This window comes from Oncorhynchus keta, chromosome 7, assembly GCF_023373465.1.
Source record: "Oncorhynchus keta strain PuntledgeMale-10-30-2019 chromosome 7, Oket_V2, whole genome shotgun sequence".
Taxonomy (NCBI): domain Eukaryota; kingdom Metazoa; phylum Chordata; class Actinopteri; order Salmoniformes; family Salmonidae; genus Oncorhynchus; species Oncorhynchus keta.
Genome location: NC_068427.1, coordinates 36,755,004 through 36,777,881, shown reverse-complemented (window position 1 = coordinate 36,777,881; position 22,878 = coordinate 36,755,004). Strand labels below are relative to the sequence as shown.

Sequence of the window (22,878 nt, the reverse complement as noted above, 5' to 3'; positions counted from 1 at the left end):
CTGAATTATGAAATTACATTCCAACCTCAATCAAGTGAAATGGAATGGATCACTTCCAACTCATATAATGAGAATGAGTGTTCACAACCTACTCAATGTCCATGTTGCTAATGATGTCACACTGAATGAGTGTTCACAACCTACTCAATGTCCATGTTGCTAATGATGTCACACTGAATGAGTGTTCACAACCTACTCAATGTCCATGTTGCTAATGATGTCACACTGAATGAGTGTTCACAACCTACTCAATGTCCATGTTGCTAATGATGTCACACTGAATGAGTGGGCCATTATAAGTCATGACAACATACAAACTTGTCAGTGAAAACACTAAACAAATCCAAAGTGTCACGTTTATTTATTCCCACCTATGTTGCCAGATTATGGCATTGATACTGCTGTTTATAACGTATACCTGTCTGATGAGTAACAACCCTACACTTATTGATAATGCGAATATTACAGGCTCAGTTTTGGAAGGATATCAGTGTATTCATTGAGACAGACTCCTAGTCCTGGATTAAAAACTATTCTCAATGGAGAATATCTATTAAAAGTATGTTTTAGTCCTAGTCTTAATATGCGTCCAGGAAACCGTCCCAACTAGGTTTATGTTAATTTTCCACAGTAATGTTTGGATCACTTCTACAGGATAGATGTACATACAGAAGCTCTCAGCTCTTAAAAATGTGAAACCATTACTCCAGGAACTACAATAAACTGGCTTGCAAACCGATACAATAATATTCACCACGATGATGCAAATGTTAGTTGTTTATAATAATACAGTATTACACCCATCTTCTCATCACCTTCCTTTCAAGCAACTACAGCTTTTGCAATAAAGAAAATACCATGATGAGCAAATTTTAGTATTTTGTACATGACTCTTAATCAATCACCACTTCGCAACTTTCGTGTAATGAAATAAAAAGGTTGGCTCTCTCACTTTTTTTGCACGCTAGCGAATTAGCTTGCATGTTTTTGGGCAGCACATCCACTTGGTGCTGCCTTTAATCGATGGGTCCTGTTTTCGCTGTTGAAGTGCACTTGTAACCGCATCAGTTTGGTCAGCCTTTACAACAACAGGTAGCCACCTGGCAGGAATACACTCACAGAGCTCTGTGAGTTGTCCAGAACTACGAAGACTCTGTCTGCCCTAGACAACTGTGTACACTGTACAGGACCTAACCGTCTCAAGATGCCAAGCAGACATATACAGTACTGGGTCTCCTTTAGTACAGTACTACATATTTGGGCATGTGGCTTTATAAAGGTACACTGTGTGCGTGCCTTGTTACCATAGTAAAGTGTGTGGCATCTATTTCCATCTGTTGAACAGTTTTAAAAATGACACTAATTGTTTGCTTTGTTTTTAAATGGGGCCATCATCCTTTTGTAAGTATGTTCATTTTATTTGATTGTGTGTTAGGGAGAAGCCAATTGTTTTGTTAAAGACAAAGTATTGGCTGATCTGGCTGAAGATCTGGATCATTATCTGCTGGTTATGATGGTCCCTAAGAGAAGCTAATCCTAGCAATCTGTTCCCTTTGCATGTTATTGTGTTTGTTTCTATTGTTTTGTCATTTAAGATTCATATCTGTTTTTATGATAGTTTTATTTTAGTTGTAGTTTTTCATGACAACTTGTACAGAAGGGTTTTCGTTAACATCCACCTGTGATAAATGATTTGCCTCAATGTACATTTGTTTGCTTTAGAAATAAACGAACATTCAAGTTGATTCACTTTGTTTATGTAAGTTTGTATTTGTATATTTAGGTGATTGAATTTAGCATTTGTATGCAGTTCGATTGCTCAGTCTCCCATTAATTTTTAAACAAATTTGAGTGCTGAGTTGTGCATTAGTTCTTCTGTCTAAACATTAACCCAACTGAGACTTTGATATGCTCTTTTGATACGAAAAGAGTTCCCTTGGCTACCAAGGGAGCTGAAGCATAGGCTGCTACAGTAGGTTGAGCCAGGGACAAATAGCCCATTGAATAACCTTTTTACGGTGTGTGGCCTCCACGTGCCGGTATGACCTCCCTACAACGCCTGGGCAAGCTCCTGATGAGGTGGCGGATGGTCTCCTGAGGGATCTCCTCCCAGATCTCCTCTCCTCCCAGGCCAACTCCTGGACAGTCTGTGGTGCAACGTGGCGTTGGTGGATGGAGCGAGACATGATGTCCCAGATGTGCTCAATTGGATTCAGGTCTGGGGAACGGGCGGGCCAGTCCATAGCATCAAGGCCTTCCTCTTGCAGAACTTGCTGACACACTCCAGCCACATGAGGTCTAGCATTGTCTTGCATTAGGAGGAACCCAGGGCCAACCGCACCAGCATATGGTGTCACAAGGGGTCTGAGGATCTCATCTCGGTACCTAATGGCAGTCAGGCTACCTCTGGCGAGCACATGGAGGGCTGTGCGGCCCCCCAAAGAAATGCCACCCCACACCATGACTTACCCACCGCCAAACCGGTCATGCTGGAGGATGTTGCAGGCAGCAGAACGTTCTCTACGGCATCTCCAGACTCTGTCACGTCTGTCACGTGCTCAGTGTGAACCTGCTCTAATCTTTGAAGAGCACAGGCGCCAGTGGCGAATTTGCCAATCTTGGTGTTCTCTGGCAAATGTCAAACGTCCTGCACGGTGTTGGGCTGTAAGCACAACCCCCACCTGTGGACATCGGGCCCTCATACCACCCTCATGGAGTCTGTTTCTGACCGTTTGAGCAGACATATGCACATTTGTGGCCTGCTGGAGGTCATTTTGCAGGGCTCTGGCAGTGCTCCTCCTTGCACAAAGGCGGAGGTAGCGGTCCTGCTGCTGGGTTGTTGCCCTCCTACGGCCTCCTCCACGTCTCCTGATGTACTGGCCTGTCTCCTGGTAGCGCCTCCATGCTCTGGACACTACACTGACAGACACAGCAAACCTTCTTGCCACAGCTCGCATTGATGTGCCATCCTGGATGAGCTGCACTACCTGAGCCACTTGTGTGGGTTGTAGACTCCGTCTCATGCTACCACTAGAGTGAAAGTACCGCCAGCATTCATAAGTGACCAAAACATCAGCCAGGAAGCATAGCAACTGAGAAGTGGTCTGTGGTCCCCAACTGCAGAACCACTCCTTTATTGGGGGTGTCTTGCTAATTGCCTATAATTTCCACCTGTTGTCTATTCCATTTGCACAACAACAATCAGTGTTGCTTCCTAAGTGGACAGTTTGATTTCACAGAAGTGTGATTGACTTGGAGTTACATTGTGTTGTTTAAGTGTTCCCTTTATTTTTTGAGCAGTGTATATAATACCAGTCAAAAGTTTGGACACACCTACTCATTCAAGGATATTTCTTTATTTATACTTTTTTCTACATTATAGAATAATAGCGAAGACATTAAAACTATGAAATAACACAAATGGAATCATGTAGTAACCAAAAAAGTTGTTGAAGAAAAATATATGTTATATTCGAGATTCTTCAATGTAGCCACCTTTTGCCTTGATGACAGCTTTGCACACTCTTGGCATTCTCTCAACTATCTTCATGAGGTAGCCACAGGGAATGCATTTCAATTAACAGGTGTGCTTTGTTAAAAGTGAATTATTTCCTTATTGTGTTTGAGCCAGTCAATTGTGTTGTGACAAGGTAGGGGTGGTATACAGAAGATGGCAAGAAAAGGCCAAATAAGCAAAGAGAAACGACAGTCCATTACTTTAAGACCTGAAGGTCAGTCAATACGGAAAATGTCAAGAACCTTCAAGTGCAGTCGCAAAAAACGTCATGCACTATGATGAAACTGGCTCTCATGAGGACCACCACAGGAAAGGAAGACCCAGAGTTACCTCTGCTGCAAAGGATACATTCATTAGAGTTAACTGACCCTCAGATTGCAGGCCAAATAAATGCTTCAAAAAGTTCAAGTAACAGACATCTCAACATCAACTGTTCAGAGGAGACTGCTGGAATCAGACCTACATGGTGGAAATGCTGTAAAGAAACCATTAGTAAGGGACACCAATAAGAGGAAGAGACTAGCTTGGGCCAAGAAACACGAGCAATGGCCATTGGACCGTGGAAATCTGTCCTTTTGGTCTGATGAGTCCGAAATTGAGAATTGTTGTTCCAACCGCCATGTCTTTGTGAGATGCAGAGTAGGTGAATGGATGCTCTCTGCATGTGTGATTCCCACATGAAGCATGGAGGAGGAGGTGTAATGGTGTGGGGGTGCTTTGCTGGTGACACTGTCTGTGATTTTTTTTTCAAATTCAAAGCACACTTAACCAGCATGGCTACCACAGCATTCTGCAGTGATACACCATCCCATCTGGTTTGCGCTTAGTGGGATTATCATTTGGTTTTCAACAGGACATTGACCCAAAACACACCTCCAGGCTGTGTAAGGGCTATTTGACCAAGGAGAGTGATGGAGTGCTGCATCAGATGACCTGGCCTCCGCAATCACCTGACCTCAACCCAAATTAGATGGTTTGGGATGAGTTGGACTGGAGAGTGAAGGAAAAGCAGCCAACAAGTGCTCAGCATACATTTGAAGTCGGAAGTTTACATACACCTTAGCCAAATACATTTAAACTCAGTATATCGCAATTCCTGACATTTAATCAGAGTAAAAATTCCCTGTCTTAGGTCAGTCACCACTTTATTTTAAGAATGTGAAATGTCAGAATAATAGTAGAGAGAATTATTTATTTCAGCTTTTATTTCTTTCATCACATTCCCAGTGGGTCAGAAATTTACATGTACTCAATTAGTATTTGGTAGCATTGCCTTTAAATGGTTTCACTTGGGTCAAACATTTCGCACGAGCTTCCCACAATCATTTGGGTGAATTTTGGCCCATTCCTCCTGACAGAGCTGGTGTAACTGAGTCAGGTTTGTAGGCCTCCTTGCTTGCACACACTTTTTCAGTTCTGCCCACACATTTTCTATAGGATTGAGGTCAGGGCCTTGTGATGGCCACTCCAATACCTTGACTTTGTCGTCCTTAAGCCATTTTACCAGAACTTTGGAAGTGTGCTTGGGGTCATTGTCCATTTGGAAGACCCATTTGCGACCAAGCTTTAACTTCTGGACTGATGACTTGAGATGTTGCTTCAATATATCCACCAAATTTTCCTTCCTCATTAATTAATTATTCTGAGGTCTTGGCTGATTTCTTTTGATTTTCCCATGATGTCAAAAGCAAAGAGGCACTGAGTTTGAAGGTAGGCCTTGAAATACATCCACAGGTACACCTCCAATTGACTCAAATGATGACAATTAGCCTAACAGAAACTTCTAAAGCCATGACACAATTTTCTGGAATTTTTCAAGCTGTTTAAAGGCACAGTCAACTTAGTGTATGTAATCTTCTGACCCACTGGAATTGTGATACAGTGAATTATAAGTGAAATCTGTCTGTAAACAATTGTTGGAAAAATGACTTGTGTCATGCACAAAGTAGATGTCCTAACCGACTTGCCAAAACTATAGTTTGTTTTAATGACTCCGACCTAAGTTTATGTAAACCTCCGACTTCAACTGTATCTGGGAACTCCTTCAAGACTGTTGGAAAAGCATTCCTTATGAAGCTGGTTGAGAGAATGCCATGAGTGTGCAAAGGGTAGCTACTTTGAAGAATATAAAATATATTTTGATTTGGTTACATGATTCTACATGTGTTATTTTATAGTTTTGATGTCTTCACTATTATTCTACAATGTAGAATGAATGAGTAGGTGTGTCCAAACTTTTGATTGGTACTGTATGTATTTTTTTTTTTTTACAAAATAAAGCAAAAACACTAGAGAAAAAAAAGATATGTTAAAGCTAATCTTGCCAAGTAGCCATTAAAAAATACAAATCGGACTGTGCGCTTATTCAAATTTTAAGCTACCTGTCCTGCACTACTATGGGGCAGGGGAAGTGTTTCAGTGAATGTATCCCAAATGGCACCCTATTTCCTACATAGTGCACTACTTTTGACCAAAGCCCTATGGAACTATGGTCAAAAGTAGTGCACTATATTGGGAATAGGGTGCCATTTGGGAGGCAAACAGTGAGTCACAGTCCGCTTCTCAAAGGTCATGTAAGGTATTCTAATGAGTTGAAAGTGATGTCATACCCGGTATATAAGTCTGGAGCGTGGGTGCTGGCCGGCAAACTTCTTTGAGAGCGCTATCAGACCTACCTGTGGAAACAACACACCAGGGTGCCATTCCCAACTCCCATTCTCTGTTTCTGGGGATACTTTAGACGCTGCACTGGAAAACATGTTGTTTTGGCACAATCAGCCAGAGCCCTACCACCAGCATTCAACTGCAAGTTATATTCGGTAAGTGGACATCTCCAATTAGGAAACTTTAGTATGTTTTTAGAGAACTTTAATAATCAGAAAAGTTTAATTCAGTGGAGAAAAAAATTTATGAAGCCTTTAAGAAAAAAATTTAACATTTAAATGGGATTGAAAGCAGCAAAATGTTTCATACATTTGAATTAGCCCACAACTTCACCAATATTGCACTTGAGTGTTGTAGTAGCTTAGGCCAAGATCTTGCAAAATTGCTACTCTACATTTAAATCTGAGGTGCATTGGATAAAGTACAAAATATATGGCTAAATAATGTTGTGCAATGTGATTATGCATCATACAAGTTAATTAAAACATTTTACCTACCTACACCATAGTCAAGAGGTACTGATAAGATTAAATCTGGCTGACCATTGAGAAGCCTCTTACTTATTTACGCTTCGATAATTAATGATCAACCGCACATTTTCCCTCTCCTCTCTCGCTGCTCTCGCTCAGAGATGCTTTGGCGCCTTTCCTGAAACACGAGGAGGAACGGCACGCAACAGAAAATGGCGCCAAATGGTCTCCTTTCCAATATGTTCTCTGTGCAGCCACCTCGCCAGCTGTAAAACAGCAAGAAGAAACTCTGACTTATCTAAACCAAGGTAGCTAGCTATTCTTTCTTTATTACTAAAGTTATAGGTTGTTGGATGGAATTGAATTCATGGCACGTAATTGAGTGTAGGCCCACTCAGAAGAACATTCTCCCTCTTATCAGCACTGATACAATATGGAAAAAACATCCCTCCAGTAAACCGAACAACTGCATCACACACATGCTGCACGCTCATCTTTAGGCAAAGGAAGTTCATGTAATGGTCATATTCACTCTTTTTTCTTTACATTTACTACCCACACAAGATGAATGACACTTACATTTGAGTAAATCTTGTTCAGCTTATTTACATAGAGACACACAATTCCCCTTTAAATAGTCCCACATCAGGAATCTTGGATCTCTAGATATTCCACTTCAGTTTATGAAAGCTCCCCCAAGGTATATAGTTGATTTTCATATTCATCTTATCTTGAACTGCATTTTCCCTCATTGTTCTCATCTTCTTGTTCTCTCTTGTGGTCTAATTTACGATCATCATTGGATTTTTGTATTATGAATATATTGCATATAAGACGGCCATTTACCGAAAGTTACTAAGTAGGTTGCATATTTCGGTGAATGAAATTGGAAACTATTGGTAAACCAGCCCAAAATTATACAACCCCCACATTTAAAAAAAGAAAGAAAAAAAAGTTAGTCTACTATGTAGGTCTACCTGCCTTTAAAATATGTTTATATGACATGACTATTGCACAGAAGTACTTGCTTGATATGATGGAAATTGTAATAGTAAATTGCAAAGTAAAGATTTTTACTTGACAATTGGTGGGCTCAACCATAATCTGGTTGAAAACTTCTAGGGGGCACTGCAAAGGGTCTATGGGGGTAAACCCTGACTGTAAAATGATTGTTAAAGAAAAGGTGCCTATTGAATGCATTTCTATTCTTATGCTGCCCCTTTTTCTGACTAATTGATTTCACATTTTTCAATTTTAATCAGGTTTGTCTTAATGTTTTAAAATGTAGGTCAGTCCTACGAAATCCGTATGCTTAACAGAAAACTAGTGGAGTATACAGATATAAGCAGCAAATATGTTAAGGTAGGTTAAAGGTATTGTGTATGTATTTTTAACTTTCATGTGACCTCTTCTCTGACCTTTTTTTCTTTATCTGTTTGTATGTATCCTCCATTTCCTGAAACTGTCAACACACAGGTGACTCCTCAACCCTCTTCTTTCCACTTCGGGGGTTGGGCGGGTGCCATCTTTGAAGACTTGGTACTATCACCCATCTTCTCCCCTTCTGAACTTATACACCACCACACACTCAGCTCAGTTCAGCTTACCCTTCAACACATCAGCTTTATCGCACATCACATACCTTCAAGTTGTCTTATTTGCTCTTTTTGCATAAGTTCATCTTACGTACAATTCTGCTTTCGTCTATAGACTTTACTACTGGGAGTTATTCATAACGTTTTGACATCTTTTTCTTTGTTGAAATGTATTTCTTGTTTTTCTTTTTCAAATACGAAATGTGCATCAAGAACGTTGATCAATATAGCAAGGGAATTATTACAATCCCATGTCTGTTGTAAAGGAAACCGTGTTTAACTTTATTTAATTATTTAAAAAAGAACAAGTGGTATATTGAAGATGCCACTGGTTTATGAATAACACCCATTAGTACAACTCAAGTTGTCACTATGTGCACATTTTGTTGCAGGTTGTTATAATATGTTGTATCTATGTTTGTTTTTAAGTGATATGAATTATGGGACTCGACTTTGATATACGTTTATGTCTTTCCCCAGTGAAATTCAATCAAATGACTTGGTTTAAAATTAAGGCAGATATCGGTATGCATTTTCCATGAAGGGAAAAATGAAGTCATTTTAATTTAATTTAGCCATGTCCCAATACACATATCCATCCACTTGAAAGTTCTGTGTCGTCAGGCTGTCAGGAATGGACGGTCATATTTCGGTCGTGTTCAATGAAGCAGTCTAACGACACTAGAATGGAACAGGTGGCACTTGTACAAACAGATGACGTGTTGTGTCTGTCTATGTCCTTGTGCTCTGCGCAGTCACGCATGAGCCTCTCAGTGTAATAGGCTGAAATTAATGGAAACGTTGTTTTTACAGGTTGTTAATTTTACGATTTGATTTATGTTCTTAGTAGGTTTTAAATGTGCAATTAACTTAATACTAATGCAACAGTGAGGAGGAACATTAATTTATGTCCCTTCGTTTGCGTGGAAACAATAATTAAGTATGCACAGTCAGTTGTCTAGTCTGTCGTTACCCATCCCGACCAGGGCTTTAATAATGACAATCTTTATGTATGTGCTTTGTTCTCAAACGGTGACACTTCAAACAACTTCTACTGATTCCTCACTAAATGTCTTAATAGCACAGGAAGAACTCATGGATATTTTATCTCATAGCTTCTGTCAACAAATAGTTTTGTTATGATGGCAGATTATTGCACAACCATCAGACATAATTGAATCCTTTAACCACAGCATTATCTACCTTTCTATGCTTTTCGTCAATGGGAATCTGTGGCTGTTATTTGAAGTGTTATTCATATGAGTCAAAGCCAAGGGTGATGCAATCCATATGGATCTCCACTCATTAATGCTGTCTGAATAAATTATCTGTAAATGGTTCTTCTGGGAGATTGTGCGTAGCTCTTCGCACTTTGCCGAACGACACGATCGGCCACGTGCGAGGCTGCCTTGCCTAGTCACTGTGCTTCGTACTAATGCTTTGTCCTGCTTGTCCACAGAGCATTGTGCGTGTGGTGTTTCATGACCGGCGCCTGCAGTACACAGAACATCAGCAGCTGGAGGGTTGGAGATGGAACAGGCCTGGGGACAGAATCCTGGATGTAGGTAAGGCTGGTTGCCTGCAGACCAGAGAACTTCTTAAGTAAAGCCCAACCACAGTATGTTTGATGACTGACCTATGATATGATCTACATTGCCTTTGGTCTAATAGTGAAGTGTAATTACTATGCAATTATTAGTTATTTACCGTTTTGACTAATCCTTTCTAAGTATCTACCTGGTAAAAAGGCATAATAATTTATTCTGACCTGCTGTGACTTACTGACTTGATTGACTGTGTCCAGATACCCCCCTCTCTGTGGGTGTCGTCGAGCCTCGTGCTCACCCACTGCAGCTCAACACTATAGAGTTCCTCTGGGATCCCGTCAAGAACGCATCCGTCTTCATCCAGGTAACACGGTCAAATATCTAGTTCTTTTCCCTGCTTTCTAGCTTACTTTGGTCCTGGAATTGGGGGGGGTGAAAGTAAAATCATTAGACATATAAAAGGTTTTAGGAAGTGAGTTTATACAGTAACTTCCCACATCCCAGAGGTACTATTTTCCAATTCCACCCATCTCTTGCATTTGAAACTCTAATTACCATATAGAATGGCTCATGGACTGTGTATGTATGTTTGTTTGTGTTCAGGTCAACTGCATTAGCACTGAGTTCACCCCTAGGAAGCATGGTGGGGAGAAGGGAGTTCCCTTCCGTATCCAGATAGACACCTTCACTCAGAACGAACATGGAGAGTACCTGGAACATATGCACTCCTCCAGCTGTCAGGTCAAGGTCTTCAAGGTAAAGGGGCTCTTAGGTGGGTGGGTGGGTGGGTGGGTGGGTGGGTGTGTGTGTGTGTGTGTGTGTGTGTGTGTGCATTTCTGGTTGTGAGAGCTATTAGTCCATTTAATTTCTTTGTGTACTTAATATTTTCTTCTATTTTCTTTAAGCCAAAAGGAGCTGATCGTAAACTGAAGACTGATAGGGAAAAGATTGATAAAAAGTCCCATCAAGACAGGGAGAAATACCAATCCTCTCATGAAACCACCATGCTTACCGAGGTGAGGGACCCTAACACTGTGGCTTGTCACTTGACAAGCTATTCTGTCATAATATGTTAATATGTTGCTTAAGTCCACTCATGTTGATTGACTCCGTAGTCACTCTAACCAGCCCTTGATGCAGTTGTCTGTTAATGATTGTGACAGTTAGGGCAACAGTCCGTCAGTGCCTTTTCTTTTGACGTCAAACCAACATGCTGGAAAAAACAGTGATTGTTTTCTACCAACCTGGTTTTAGGTTTCTAGGATTTCCCACTTATGTCTGTATCAGTCTACAATCACATTGTCCTAGTAAAACAGTAACCAGACGTACCTTTCTCTTTGCCATGGACATCTTATTAAAGTTCATTTCCTCTCTCTTTTGTTTCAGTGTTCCCCCTGGCCTGATGCCCCAAATCTCAGTAGCACTAACAACACTCCTTCCCCAGTCTACCACAGCTCCCCCACCTCATGTAGCTTTACTGATGGGTAAGACACCTCTCTTATCTGGATGAATTTAACTGTTTCAATGACTTAAATTGTTGATCATGAGGTAAATATAGGATTTGTCTGTCTTTGTGCATCTATGGCAGTTCAGTTGCACACCCACGCATTTTCTGAAAAACCGTTATGTAGGACAAGAGGTTAGCCAAATTGGATCCTCCATTATCTACAGTGCAATCCCATTGGATCTGCCTATTTGCACTAGTCTTATCAGGACAAGTCATTACTTAATGACCCAACTCTTGTCATCTTCCCCATTTGTGTGACACTTTACTTTTATAGCAACAGCTCTCCAATCCAGCAGGGGGAGCTGATTCTGTCCGGCTGCTCTTCTGATGTAAGTAACGGGAGAAGTAGTATTAATGCCATTGCTCTCATCTCTTATTTTTTTAGGCAATTGTTTGGAGACAGTGGGCAGTCAGTGGGTGCTATAGCTACTCATTTCAAGGGCTCTTCTTCTTTTTGACATGTAGCACCTTGTGCCATCGTCCTCACCGCAGGACACGCAGCTGTGGCTTCAGCTTCACAGGTTCTCGCCTTACTGTAGGCTCTTCTCCAGGTTCTCAGGTAGTGTGTGTGGTTCAATTAATGCAAGACTCAACCTTAAGACCTAGTTGTATGTTCCTGAACACTGTTGCCAGAGCATCCATTTCCTTGACAATGTTATGCCTGTTTCTAAGACTATAAACCTTTCTTTGTAGCTTTTTGTTTTGATGCATGTAATTGATATCTGAAGGACATTTCCAGTGAAAATTAAATATAGATTATTTTTAAAGTGAAATAATTTAACACATGAATGACACTCAGATGACTGTCAGACACCACAAATCTAGAATTGCTTCTAACTTTGTAGAAAGGCAGAGAATAACCAGGGACTTTTCTCTCTCTTTATGTCCTTGTTCCTCCAAAACGTCATCAGACCAGTTTGTAAGTGACTGTGGATCTTCTGTGAATGTTGTAGGTGCTGACCTGTTGAAGATGAGCAGAGAGGACCTGATCCAAATCTGTGGTCCGTCAGATGGCATCCGGCTGTTCAACACCATCAAAGGAAGGTGAGACTAAACTGCAGTGGCAGGAAGACTAATCCAATATACATTTTTTGGCAACACTTCACATGTTTAATTAGTACTTTACTCAAGTGTGTAACTTTTATCCCACATTTACCATGGTCAATTCTGGATGGGTGTTATTCGTCTTTACTCTGTACAGGTGTATACAGCCCCGCCTCACCATCTATGTGTGTCAACAACAAGCCAGGAATCAACCACAGACAAAGCCCGGGGGGGGAGAGGGTAGGTTACTGTACATCTCCAATTTTTCTGGGTACTAGTTATCTGACACCAAAGGACCCTTTCCCAGACAAAGATAAGCCTAGTCCTGGACTAAGAACCTCCAGTGATTTTCCAGTATTTCCCATATCATGTTTTAGCTGATGATGATCTCTAACCCTCAGCTAATCGCCTTTCCTCCTATGTCTATAGTGTACCATGCTCTATATCTGGAGGACCTGACACTGGGGGACCTCTCAGAGAAGATAGCTCTCCTTTACAGTGTAACTCCCCAGCAGATCAGCCACATCTACAGACAAGGACCCACAGGGATACACATACTGGTCTCTGATGAGGTGAGATATGGCAGGGGTCAGAGTTCAGAGAAGATAGCTCTCCTTTACAGTGTAACTCCCCAGCAGATCAGCCACATCTACAGACAAGGACCCACAGGGATACACATACTGGTCTCTGATGAGGTGAGAGAAGGCAGGGGTCAGAGTTCAGATGAAGGATATAGTGTATCTACAGATTACTATTTGATTTTCAAGCATTTGGTTAGTAGTTATATTGTATGTATGCATATTTAATCATTAGTAACTGCAGATGAATTACTTGGCTTTACAAAGTAACCCTCTGACCTTCTCCTCCAATGCATTTTCAGAGGGAGACAAAGTTTTGAAAACATTTGTTGAGTAGTTCTAGGGGTTGGGGTCATGGGTAGTGTTTCTATCAGTGAGTGAGTAGTGGTAGTGCTAGTGGTTGGGGTCATGGGTAGTGTTTATCAGTGAATAGTGCTAGTGGTAGGGGTTGGGGTCATGGGTAGTGTTTCTATCAGTGCGTAGGGGTTGGGGTCATGGGTAGTGTTTCTATCACTGAGTAGTGATAGTGGTAGGGTTTGGGGTCATGGGTAGTGTTTATATCAGTAAGTAGGGGTTGGGGTCATGGGTAGTGATAGTGGTAGGGTTTGGGGTCATGGGTAGTGTTTCTATCAGTGAGTAGTGATCGTGCTAGTGGTAGGGGTTAAGGTCGTGGGTAGTGGTTCTATCAGTGAGTAGTGATAGTGCTAGTGGTAGGGGTTGGGGTCGTGGGTAGTGTTTCTTTCGGTGAGTAGTGCTAGTGGTAGGGGTCGTGGGTAGTGTTTCTATCGGTGAGTCGTGATAGTGCTAGTGGTAGGGGTTGGGGTCGTGGGTAGTGTTTCTATCGGTGAGTAGTGATAGTGCTAGTGGCAGGGGTTGGGGTCATGGGTAGTGTTTCTATCAGTGAGTAGTGATCGTGCTAGTGGTAGGGGTTAAGGTCGTGGGTAGTGTTTCTATCAGTGAGTAGTGATAGTGCTAGTGGTAGGGGTTGGGGTCGTGGGTAGTGTTTCTTTCGGTGAGTAGTGATAGTGCTAGTGGTAGGGGTCGTGGGTAGTGTTTCTATCGGTGAGTCGTGATAGTGCTAGTGGTAGGGGTTGGGGTCGTGGGTAGTGTTTCTTTCGGTGAGTAGTGATAGTGCTAGTGGTAGGGGTTGGGGTCGTGGGTAGTTGTTCTATCAGTGAGTAGTGATAGTGCTAGTGGTAGGGGTTGGGGTCGTGGGTAGTGTTTCTATCAGTGAGTAGTGATAGTGCTAGTGGTAGGGGTTGGGGTCGTGGGTAGTGTTTCTAGCAGTGAGTAGTGATAGTGCTAGTGGTAGGGGTTGGGGTCGTGGGTAGTTGTTCTATCAGTGAGTAGTGATAGTGGTAGGGGTTGGGGTCGTGGGTAGTGTTTCTTTCGGTGAGTAGTGATAGTGCTAGTGGTAGGGGTCGTGGGTAGTGTTTCTATCGGTGAGTCGTGATAGTGCTAGTGGTAGGGGTTGGGGTCGTGGGTAGTGTTTCTATCGGTGAGTAGTGATAGTGCTAGTGGCAGGGGTTGGGGTCATGGGTAGTGTTTCTATCAGTGAGTAGTGCTAGTGGTAGGGGTTAAGGTCGTGGGTAGTGTTTCTATCAGTGAGTAGTGATAGTGCTAGTGGTAGGGGTTGGGGTCGTGGGTAGTGTTTCTTTCGGTGAGTAGTGATAGTGCTAGTGGTAGGGGTCGTGGGTAGTGTTTCTATCGGTGAGTCGTGATAGTGCTAGTGGTAGGGGTTGGGGTCGTGGGTAGTGTTTCTTTCGGTGAGTAGTGATAGTGCTAGTGGTAGGGGTCGTGGGTAGTTGTTCTATCAGTGAGTAGTGATAGTGCTAGTGGTAGGGGTTGGGGTCGTGGGTAGTGTTTCTATCAGTGAGTAATGATAGTGCTAGTGGTATTGGTTGGGGTCGTGGGTAGTGTTTCTATCAGTGAGTAGTGATAGTGCTAGTGGTAGGGGTAGGGGTCGTGGGTAGTGTTTCTATCAGTGAGTAGTGATAGTGCTAGTGGTAGGGGTTGGGGTCGTGGGTAGTTGTTCTATCAGTGAGTAGTGATAGTGCTAGTGGTAGGGGTTGGGGTCGTGGGTAGTGTTTCTATCAGTGAGTAGTGATAGTGCTAGTGGTAGGGGTTGGGGTCGTGGGTAGTTGTTCTATCGGTGAGTAGTGATAGTGCTAGTGGTAGGGGTTGGGGTCGTGGGTAGTTGTTCTATCGGTGAGTAGTGATAATGCTAGTGGTAGGGGTTGGGGTCGTGGGTAGTTGTTCTATCGTTGAGTAGTGATAGTGCTAGTGGTAGGGGTTGGGGTCGTGGGTAGTTGTTCTATCAGTGAGTAGTGATAGTGCTAGTGGTAGGGGTTGGGGTCGTGGGTAGTGTTTCTATCAGTGAGTAGTGATAGTGCTAGTGGTAGGGGTTGGGGTCGTGGGTAGTTGTTCTATCGGTGAGTAGTGATAGTGCTAGTGGTAGGGGTTGGGGTCGTGGGTAGTGTTTCTATCAGTGAGTAGTGATAGTGCTAGTGGTAGGGGTTGGGGTCGTGGGTAGTTGTTCTATCAGTGAGTAGTGATAGTGCTAGTGGTAGGGATTGGGGTCGTGGGTAGTGTTTCTATCGGTGAGTAGTGATAGTGCTAGTGGCAGGGGTTGGGGTCGTGGGTAGTGTTTCTATCAGTGAGTAGTGATAGTGCTAGTGGTAGGGGTTGGGGTCGTGGGTAGTTGTTCTATCGGTGAGTAGTGATAGTGCTAGTGGCAGGGGTTGGGGTTGTGGGTAGTTGTTCTATCGGTGAGTAGTGATAGTGCTAGTGGTAGGGGTTGGGGTCGTGGGTAGTTGTTCTATCGGTGAGTAGTGATAGTGCTAGTGGCAGGGGTTGGGGTCGTGGGTAGTTGTTCTATCGGTGAGTAGTGATAGTGCTAGTGGTAGGGGTTGGGGTCGTGGGTAGTTGTTCTATCAGTGAGTAGTGATAGTGGTAGGGGTAGGGGTCGTGGGTAGTGTTTCTATCAGTGAGTAGTGATAGTGCTAGTGGTAGGGGTAGGGGTCGTGGGTAGTGTTTCTATCAGTGAGTAGTGATAGTGCTAGTGGTAGGGGTTGGGGTCGTGGGTAGTTGTTCTATCGGTGAGTAGTGATAGTGCTAGTGGTAGGGGTTGGGGTCGTGGGTAGTTGTTCTATCAGTGAGTAGTGATAGTGCTAGTGGTAGGGGTAGGGGTCGTGGGTAGTGTTTCTATCAGTGAGTAGTGATAGTGCTAGTGGTAGGGGTTGGGGTCGTGGGTAGTTGTTCTATCAGTGAGTAGTGATAGTGCTAGTGGTAGGGGTAGGGGTCGTGGGTAGTGTTTCTATCAGTGAGTAGTGATCGTGCTAGTGGTAGGGGTTGGGGTCGTGGGTAGTTGTTCTATCGGTGAGTAGTGATAGTGCTAGTGGCAGGGGTTGGGGTCGTGGGTAGTGTTTCTATCAGTGAGTAGTGATAGTGCTAGTGGTAGGGGTTGGGGTCGTGGGTAGTGTTTCTATCAGTGAGTAGTGATAGTGCTAGTGGTAGGGGTAGGGGTCGTGGGTAGTGTTTCTATCAGTGAGTAGTGATAGTGCTAGTGGTAGGGGTTGGGGTCATGGGTAGTTGTTCTATCGGTGAGTAGTGATAGTGCTAGTGGTAGGGGTTGGGGTCGTGGGTAGTGTTTCTATCAGTGAGTAGTGATAGTGCTAGTGGTAGGGGTTGGGGTCGTGGGTAGTTGTTCTATCGGTGAGTAGTGATAGTGCTAGTGGCAGGGGTTGGGGTTGGGGTCGTGGGTAGTGTTTCTATCAGTGAGTAGTGATAGTGATAGTGGTAGGGGTTGTGGAGTTGTTAGGTTATCTGTATTTCCTCCAGAGGCCCTGTGTTGGTTGTTTGTGCCCTGGGCTGGCATGGGTCAGTCAGCTTGGGTCACTAATATCACTAATGGCCCTGTGTAAATGGCAACGGCATAGAAAATCAATCATTAATGACTGGTAGGAAACAGGGGAATGTAGACCTATGGATGCAGAGGAACTACAACAGAATCAACTGGCTCAGGCTGATATGGCCAGCGCTGTTTCCATGCACTTGATTATGATATCTGGTTACTGATTGACTACCAGCATCAAACAAATAAAGAGAAAGATGCCATTTAAATGTCAAATTAATATCTTCTTAATTTCTTATTTCTCAGATGGTGCAGAACTTCACAGAGGAAACCAGCTTTGTTGTCAACACTCTGAAAGGTCATATTTCCCTCACTAACCTCTTAAATGCACAGAACCTCATGTAAATATGCAATTTGTATACTTATTTAATGTTTTAACAGAGCTAATAGTTGTCCTATGTTAATCTTCTAATTGCAGATGAAAATAATGATGGCTACCATGTTGTGTTGAAGTGACTGGAGGACAGGTCTGGAGTGGATAGTTTAGATCCCTGTTCAAGTGTCTGGAACGTATAGGGCTTGTTGTGGAGTATTGAAACTTTGTAACATTAAATAGTGGAATTGTATATATTGTTCATAGCTTATTCTATATATCATGTTCCTGTCCAGGCATTGCAATAACTCTGAAAATGTCCTTGAGACAGCTTTTTAGTTTACTTTTTTAATGTATTTTTTTATTAAGTTATTGGTTAATTTTGATGAGATGTGTAATTCGTTTATAAAGCATGGTTCATTACTCCTGCAAAATGGACATGTTTAAAAAAAAAAAAAAGTAAATATCATAAAAATCTATTTAAAATCACTCTTTAAGTTGTTGAAATGTATCATAAAGTGTTGTTCAAAGAAATCCAAAATATACTACATTATTGGCATTCCTTTGTTACGATCTATAGTTGTTGATTTGTTTGATGTTACATATTAGAAGGCAAACATTACTTTCTGCGGTATCAGTACATATTGTTTCATAAAGAGTGAGGACCAACTGTTTTCTAGGGGTCACATTCAAGTATTCATTCTGAAACTTACTTTGATTTCATCTTCAAATGATATCTTTCCTATCCACATGGTTTATGTTTATTCAATAGTGTTTAGCAATACTACAGTGTTTCAAAAGTGATGTAAAGTATTAACTCTGTTTGCTTCGGGCCACAATTGCTTTTCCTATTTTAAACATTTGAATTAAAAGAATCTAGACAAATATTTCAACCCCCAGTACAGACTTACAGATAAGGCAAATGAACAAATCATACAGCTGTAATAGCTAAGGATTCTATCCTGCTTCTGTTATTTATCTCCCATTTAATGTAACATTTTATGTACAGCATATCAGTTGTTCCACATACCTGTACTGAAATTGAAATAGCTTGATATTGTCCAATACGTTAAGTATTACTGCTAATGCTTGAATTTTAATGAAAAAAACTTGACTGCCATGACTGTGATGTGATTTCACTCAACATAAAGAATTTTGCACTGCTCTGTACTATTCTTCTGAGTTCAATTTATCATTCACTAACATTTGTTACAGTATAAACAAGATCAGCTCAATGTATTTAATGAAGAATGTTATGTTCCCCAACAAGAAAAAAACAAAATTGTCACTCAAACTGAAAGAAGAACTAACGAAGAATCACTGACAACAACCAAACTAAACAGGTGTTTTCGGAGGGGTTCTGAAAGACACTCATGGGGTTGTCAACTAAAAGTTGACTAGTAACAACAACAACTGGGTCCTAAAAGACACCCACCATGAGTGCAAAAATTTTCCCAAGAGGCTAACAAAAGAAAATCCCACACCAAAGATAAAGATAGGAATCAAACCAAAAAGTGGAGCAAAACCAAAACAGGGAAGATCAGATAAAGAATAGCACCTGGGCCAGTGCAGGTGAAATACCTTCCCACTAACGAGATGGCAACCAGCACAGGTGTAACACATACTGACTAATGAGGTGACACCAATTGGTGCGCCCTATGGCTAAGGTCCTATACGTGCTAAAGTCGCACTCAAAACAAATGGAAAAACCAAAACCTGTAACACGGAATTATAACATAATGCAGCTCTAACTACAATACAGATCAGGTTGAGGCCCAGGGGACACTTGTTTAACACAGGAGTTGTGAAACAGTAGGTGGATGGTCTAGGACACTTGTTAGGTAACTCATTGCTCACCTCTGACATGACCTCCAAGTGAGGTCAGTCTGGTCGCAAGGGGTACAGGGAGAGATGGTACCAGAACCAGCAGGAGCAGTCTTCCATAGGAATTAATGGAATTCTACAGTACTTCATTTAAATGTTTCAAGGAAAAAATTACATATATTTAAGCATTTTGTTGTTGTAGTGTGGATAGTAACATTAGCGATCTCCAATATTTTTTATTTTTAAAAGTATGCATTAAGGTGTCTGTAATATAATAAGATTGGAAAAAATGAATGTAGACAGTGGTAAATGCATTTATATAGCTTCCAAAATATTTTTTACAATGGTGGTGGAGTACCAAGATGGAGACGCGGTGGCTTCAACACAACTAGACTGAACATAAAATATGTAGCCTGTGTTTAAAGTTATCATGTAAAACTGCAAACTTACCATTCATGATTGAAGCTTTCCTGACAGCAACATTAAATAGTTAGCTGGTCTCACGTGGTTAGCTGAAACTATGGTTTCAAATATATACTCCTGGTTCCGGCTTGGAGCGAGCGGTCGCATCGCACTTCGCTCCGCAGGTAGTATAACTTTTTCATTACATTTCATTATAGTACAACGGTTGATCTGTCTAATCTTAGCAATTTCTTCTTAGCTAGCTACAGAGCCGTCCTTGTATCAGAGATAATTGCATAATTATCGTATTTCGTCGCCCTAACGTAGCCTTCACTGCTATTCGCCCAGCAGCTAGCAAACGCTAGCAAACGCCCACAGATTAGCACCACTGTAGTGCTATTACACTATTACACTCTACTGAACGACTTGATTAGTTTAGTGTTAGCCAGCTACATAGCTGTCTTTGTATCCAAGATAATTGTGTAGTTTAGAGTGTGTAGTCTTGGAGTGATCATCTTAATTTACCGAGGTTAGCTAGCCAGCTATTTGTCATCCTTAACGTAGGAGACTCTGCTAGCTAGCCAACAGCTAACAGCTAACAGCTAGCCAACGTCTACTGAATAGTACTCAACAACCCGATCGCATTCACAGGTAGTATCACATTTTCATTTCATTTCATTACAGTACAACGGTTTGATTTGTTTGATCGTAGCTAGCTACATAGCTAGCTACATAGCCGTCTTTGTATCAAAGATAATTGTGTAGTCTAGAGCGATTTTCTAGGTTAGCTAGCCAGCTATTGTCGTTCTCTTAACGCAACGTAACGTAAACAACACTGCTAGCTAGCCAGCTAGCCCCCGAATAGCAGCACTGCAGAAACTATTACACTCAACGGAACGACTTGATTAGTGTAGTGTCAACAACGCAGCTACTGCCAGCTAGCCTACTTCAGCAGTACTGTATCATTTTAATCATTTTAGTCAATAAGATTCTTGCTACGTAAGCTTAACTTTCTGAACATTCGAGACGTGTAGTCCACTTGTCATTCCAATCTCCTTTGCATTAGCGTAGCCTCTTCTGTAGCCTGTCAACTATGTGTCTGTCTATCCCTGTTCTCTCCTCTCTGCACAGACCATACAAACGCTCCACACCGCGTGGCCGCAGCCACCCTAATCTGGTGGTCCCAGCGCGCACGACCCACGTGGAGTTCCAGGTCTCCGGTAGTCTCTGGAACTGCCGATCTGCGGCCAACAAGGCAGAGTTCATCTCAGCCTATGCCTCCCTCCAGTCCCTCGACTTCTTGGCACTGACGGAAACATGGATCACCACAGACAACACTGCTACTCCTACTGCTCTCTCTTCGTCCGCCCACGTGTTCTCGCACACCCCGAGAGCTTCTGGTCAGCGGGGTGGTGGCACCGGGATCCTCATCTCTCCCAAGTGGTCATTCTCTCTTTCTCCCCTCACCCATCTGTCTATCGCCTCCTTTGAATTCCATGCTGTCACAGTTACCAGCCCTTTCAAGCTTAACATCCTTATCATTTATCGCCCTCCAGGTTCCCTCGGAGAGTTCATCAATGAGCTTGATACCTTGATAAGCTCCTTTCCTGAGGACGGCTCACCTCTTACAGTGCTGGGCGACTTTAACCTCCCCACGTCTACCTTTGACTCATTCCTCTCTGCCTCCTTCTTTCCACTCCTCTCCTCTTTTGACCTCACCCTCTCACCTTCCCCCTACTCACAAGGCAGGCAATACGCTCGACCTCATCTTTACTAGATGCTGTTCTTCCACTAACCTCATTGCAACTCCCCTCCAAGTCTCCGACCACTACCTTGTATCCTTTTCCCTCTCGCTCTCATCTAACACCTCCCACACTGCCCCTACTCGGATGGTATCGCGCCGTCCCAACCTTCGCTCCCTCTCCCCCGCTACTCTCTCCTCTTCCATCCTATCATCTCTTCCCTCTGCTCAAACCTTCTCCAACCTATCTCCTGATTCTGCCTCCTCAACCTTCCTCTCCTCCCTTTCTGCATCCTTTGACTCTCTATGTCCCCTATCCTCCAGGCCGGCGCGGTCCTCCTCTCCCGCCCCGTGGCTCGACGACTCATTGCGAGCTCACAGAACAGGGCTCCGGGCAGCTGAGCGGAAATGAGGGAAAACTCGCCTCCCTGCGGACCTGGCATCCTTTCACTCCCTCCTCTCTACATTTTCCTCCTCTGTCTCTGCTGCTAAAGCCATTTTCTACCACTCTAAATTCCAAGCATCTGCCTCTAACCCTAGGAAGCTCTTTGCCACCTTCTCCTCACTCCTGAATCCTCCCCCCCCCCTCCTCCCTCTCTGCAGATGACTTCGTCAACCATTTTGAAAAGAAGGTCGACGACATCCGATCCTTGTTTGCTAAGTCAAACGGCACCGCTGGTTTGCTCACACTGCCCTACCCTGTGCTCTGACCTCTTTCTCCCCTCTCTCTCCAGATGAAATCTCGCGTCTTGTGATGCCGGCCGCCCAACAACCTGCCCGCTTGACCCTATCCCCTCCTCTCTTCTCCAGACCATTTCCGGAGACCTTTCCCTTACCTCACCTCGCTCATCAACTCATCCCTGACCGCTGGCTACGTCCCTTCCGTCCTCAAGAGAGCGAGAGTTGCACCCCTTCTGAAAAAACCTACACTCAATCCCTCCGATGTCAACAACTACAGACCAGTATCCCTTCTTTCTTTTCTCTCCAAAACTCTTGAACGTGCCGTCCTTGGCCAGCTCTCCCGCTATCTCTCTCTGAATGACCTTCTTGATCCAAATCAGTCAGGTTTCAAGACTAGTCATTCAACTGAGACTGCTCTTCTCTGTATCACGGAGGCGCTCCGCACCGCTAAAGCTAACTCTCTCTCCTCTGCTCTCATCCTTCTAGACCTATCGGCTGCCTTCGATACTGTGAACCATCAGATCCTCCTCTCCACCCTCTCCGAGTTGGGCATCTCCGGCGCGGCCCACGCTTGGATTGCGTCCTACCTGACAGGTCGCTCCTACCAGGTGGCGTGGCGAGAATCTGTCTCCTCACCACGCGCTCTCACCACTGGTGTCCCCCAGGGCTCTGTTCTAGGCCCTCTCCTATTCTCGCTATACACCAAGTCACTTGGCTCTGTCATAATCTCACATGGTCTCTCCTATCATTGCTATGCAGACGACACACAATTAATCTTCTCCTTTCCCCCTTCTGATGACCAGGTGGCGAATCGCATCTCTGCATGTCTGGCAGACATATCAGTGTGGATGACGGATCACCACCTCAAGCTGAACCTCGGCAAGACGGAGCTGCTCTTCCTCCCGGGAAGGACTGCCCGTTCCATGATCTCGCCATCACGGTTGACAACTCCATTGTGTCCTCCTCCCAGAGCGCTAAGAACCTTGGCGTGATCCTGGACAACACCCTGTTGTTCTCAACTAACATCAAGGCGGTGGCCCGTTCCTGCAGGTTCATGCTCTACAACATCCGCAGAGTACGAC

General features: G+C 43.3%; 1 protein-coding gene across 2 annotated transcripts; it reads left to right on the top strand.

The window, feature by feature from the left end:
- Positions 1–6,178: 6,178 nt before the first annotated feature.
- LOC118386336 (transcription factor CP2-like protein 1) lies at positions 6,179–18,318 on the top strand. Of its 2 annotated transcripts, XM_035774016.2 has the most exons (15): positions 6,179–6,336; positions 6,811–6,959; positions 7,940–8,013; positions 9,706–9,811; positions 10,051–10,157; positions 10,397–10,549; positions 10,699–10,809; positions 11,180–11,277; positions 11,575–11,629; positions 11,766–11,859; positions 12,254–12,344; positions 12,502–12,584; positions 12,774–12,916; positions 17,082–17,133; positions 17,254–18,318. In XM_035774016.2, exons 1-15 carry the CDS (start codon positions 6,275–6,277, stop codon positions 17,289–17,291), a joined length of 1,416 nt encoding a protein of 471 aa, XP_035629909.1. In that variant the 5' UTR covers positions 6,179–6,274; the 3' UTR covers positions 17,292–18,318. The 2 variants fall into 2 exon arrangements, with proteins under 2 accessions (XP_035629909.1, XP_052378664.1); XM_052522704.1 differs by lacking the exons at positions 6,179–6,336; positions 6,811–6,959; positions 7,940–8,013 and adding an exon at positions 8,032–8,190.
- The last annotated feature ends 4,560 nt before the right edge of the window (positions 18,319–22,878 follow it).

Bases quoted from the DNA above. Each gene is read 5' to 3' on its own strand.
- LOC118386336 (XM_035774016.2), top strand. From the start codon at position 6,275: ATGTTGTTTTGGCACAATCAGCCAGAGCCCTACCACCAGCATTCAACT. The intron at 11,278-11,574 runs GTAAGACACCTC...TTACTTTTATAG, and splicing joins TCATGTAGCTTTACTGATGG to CAACAGCTCTCCAATCCAGC. The intron at 12,345-12,501 runs GTGAGACTAAAC...TACTCTGTACAG, and splicing joins TTCAACACCATCAAAGGAAG to GTGTATACAGCCCCGCCTCA.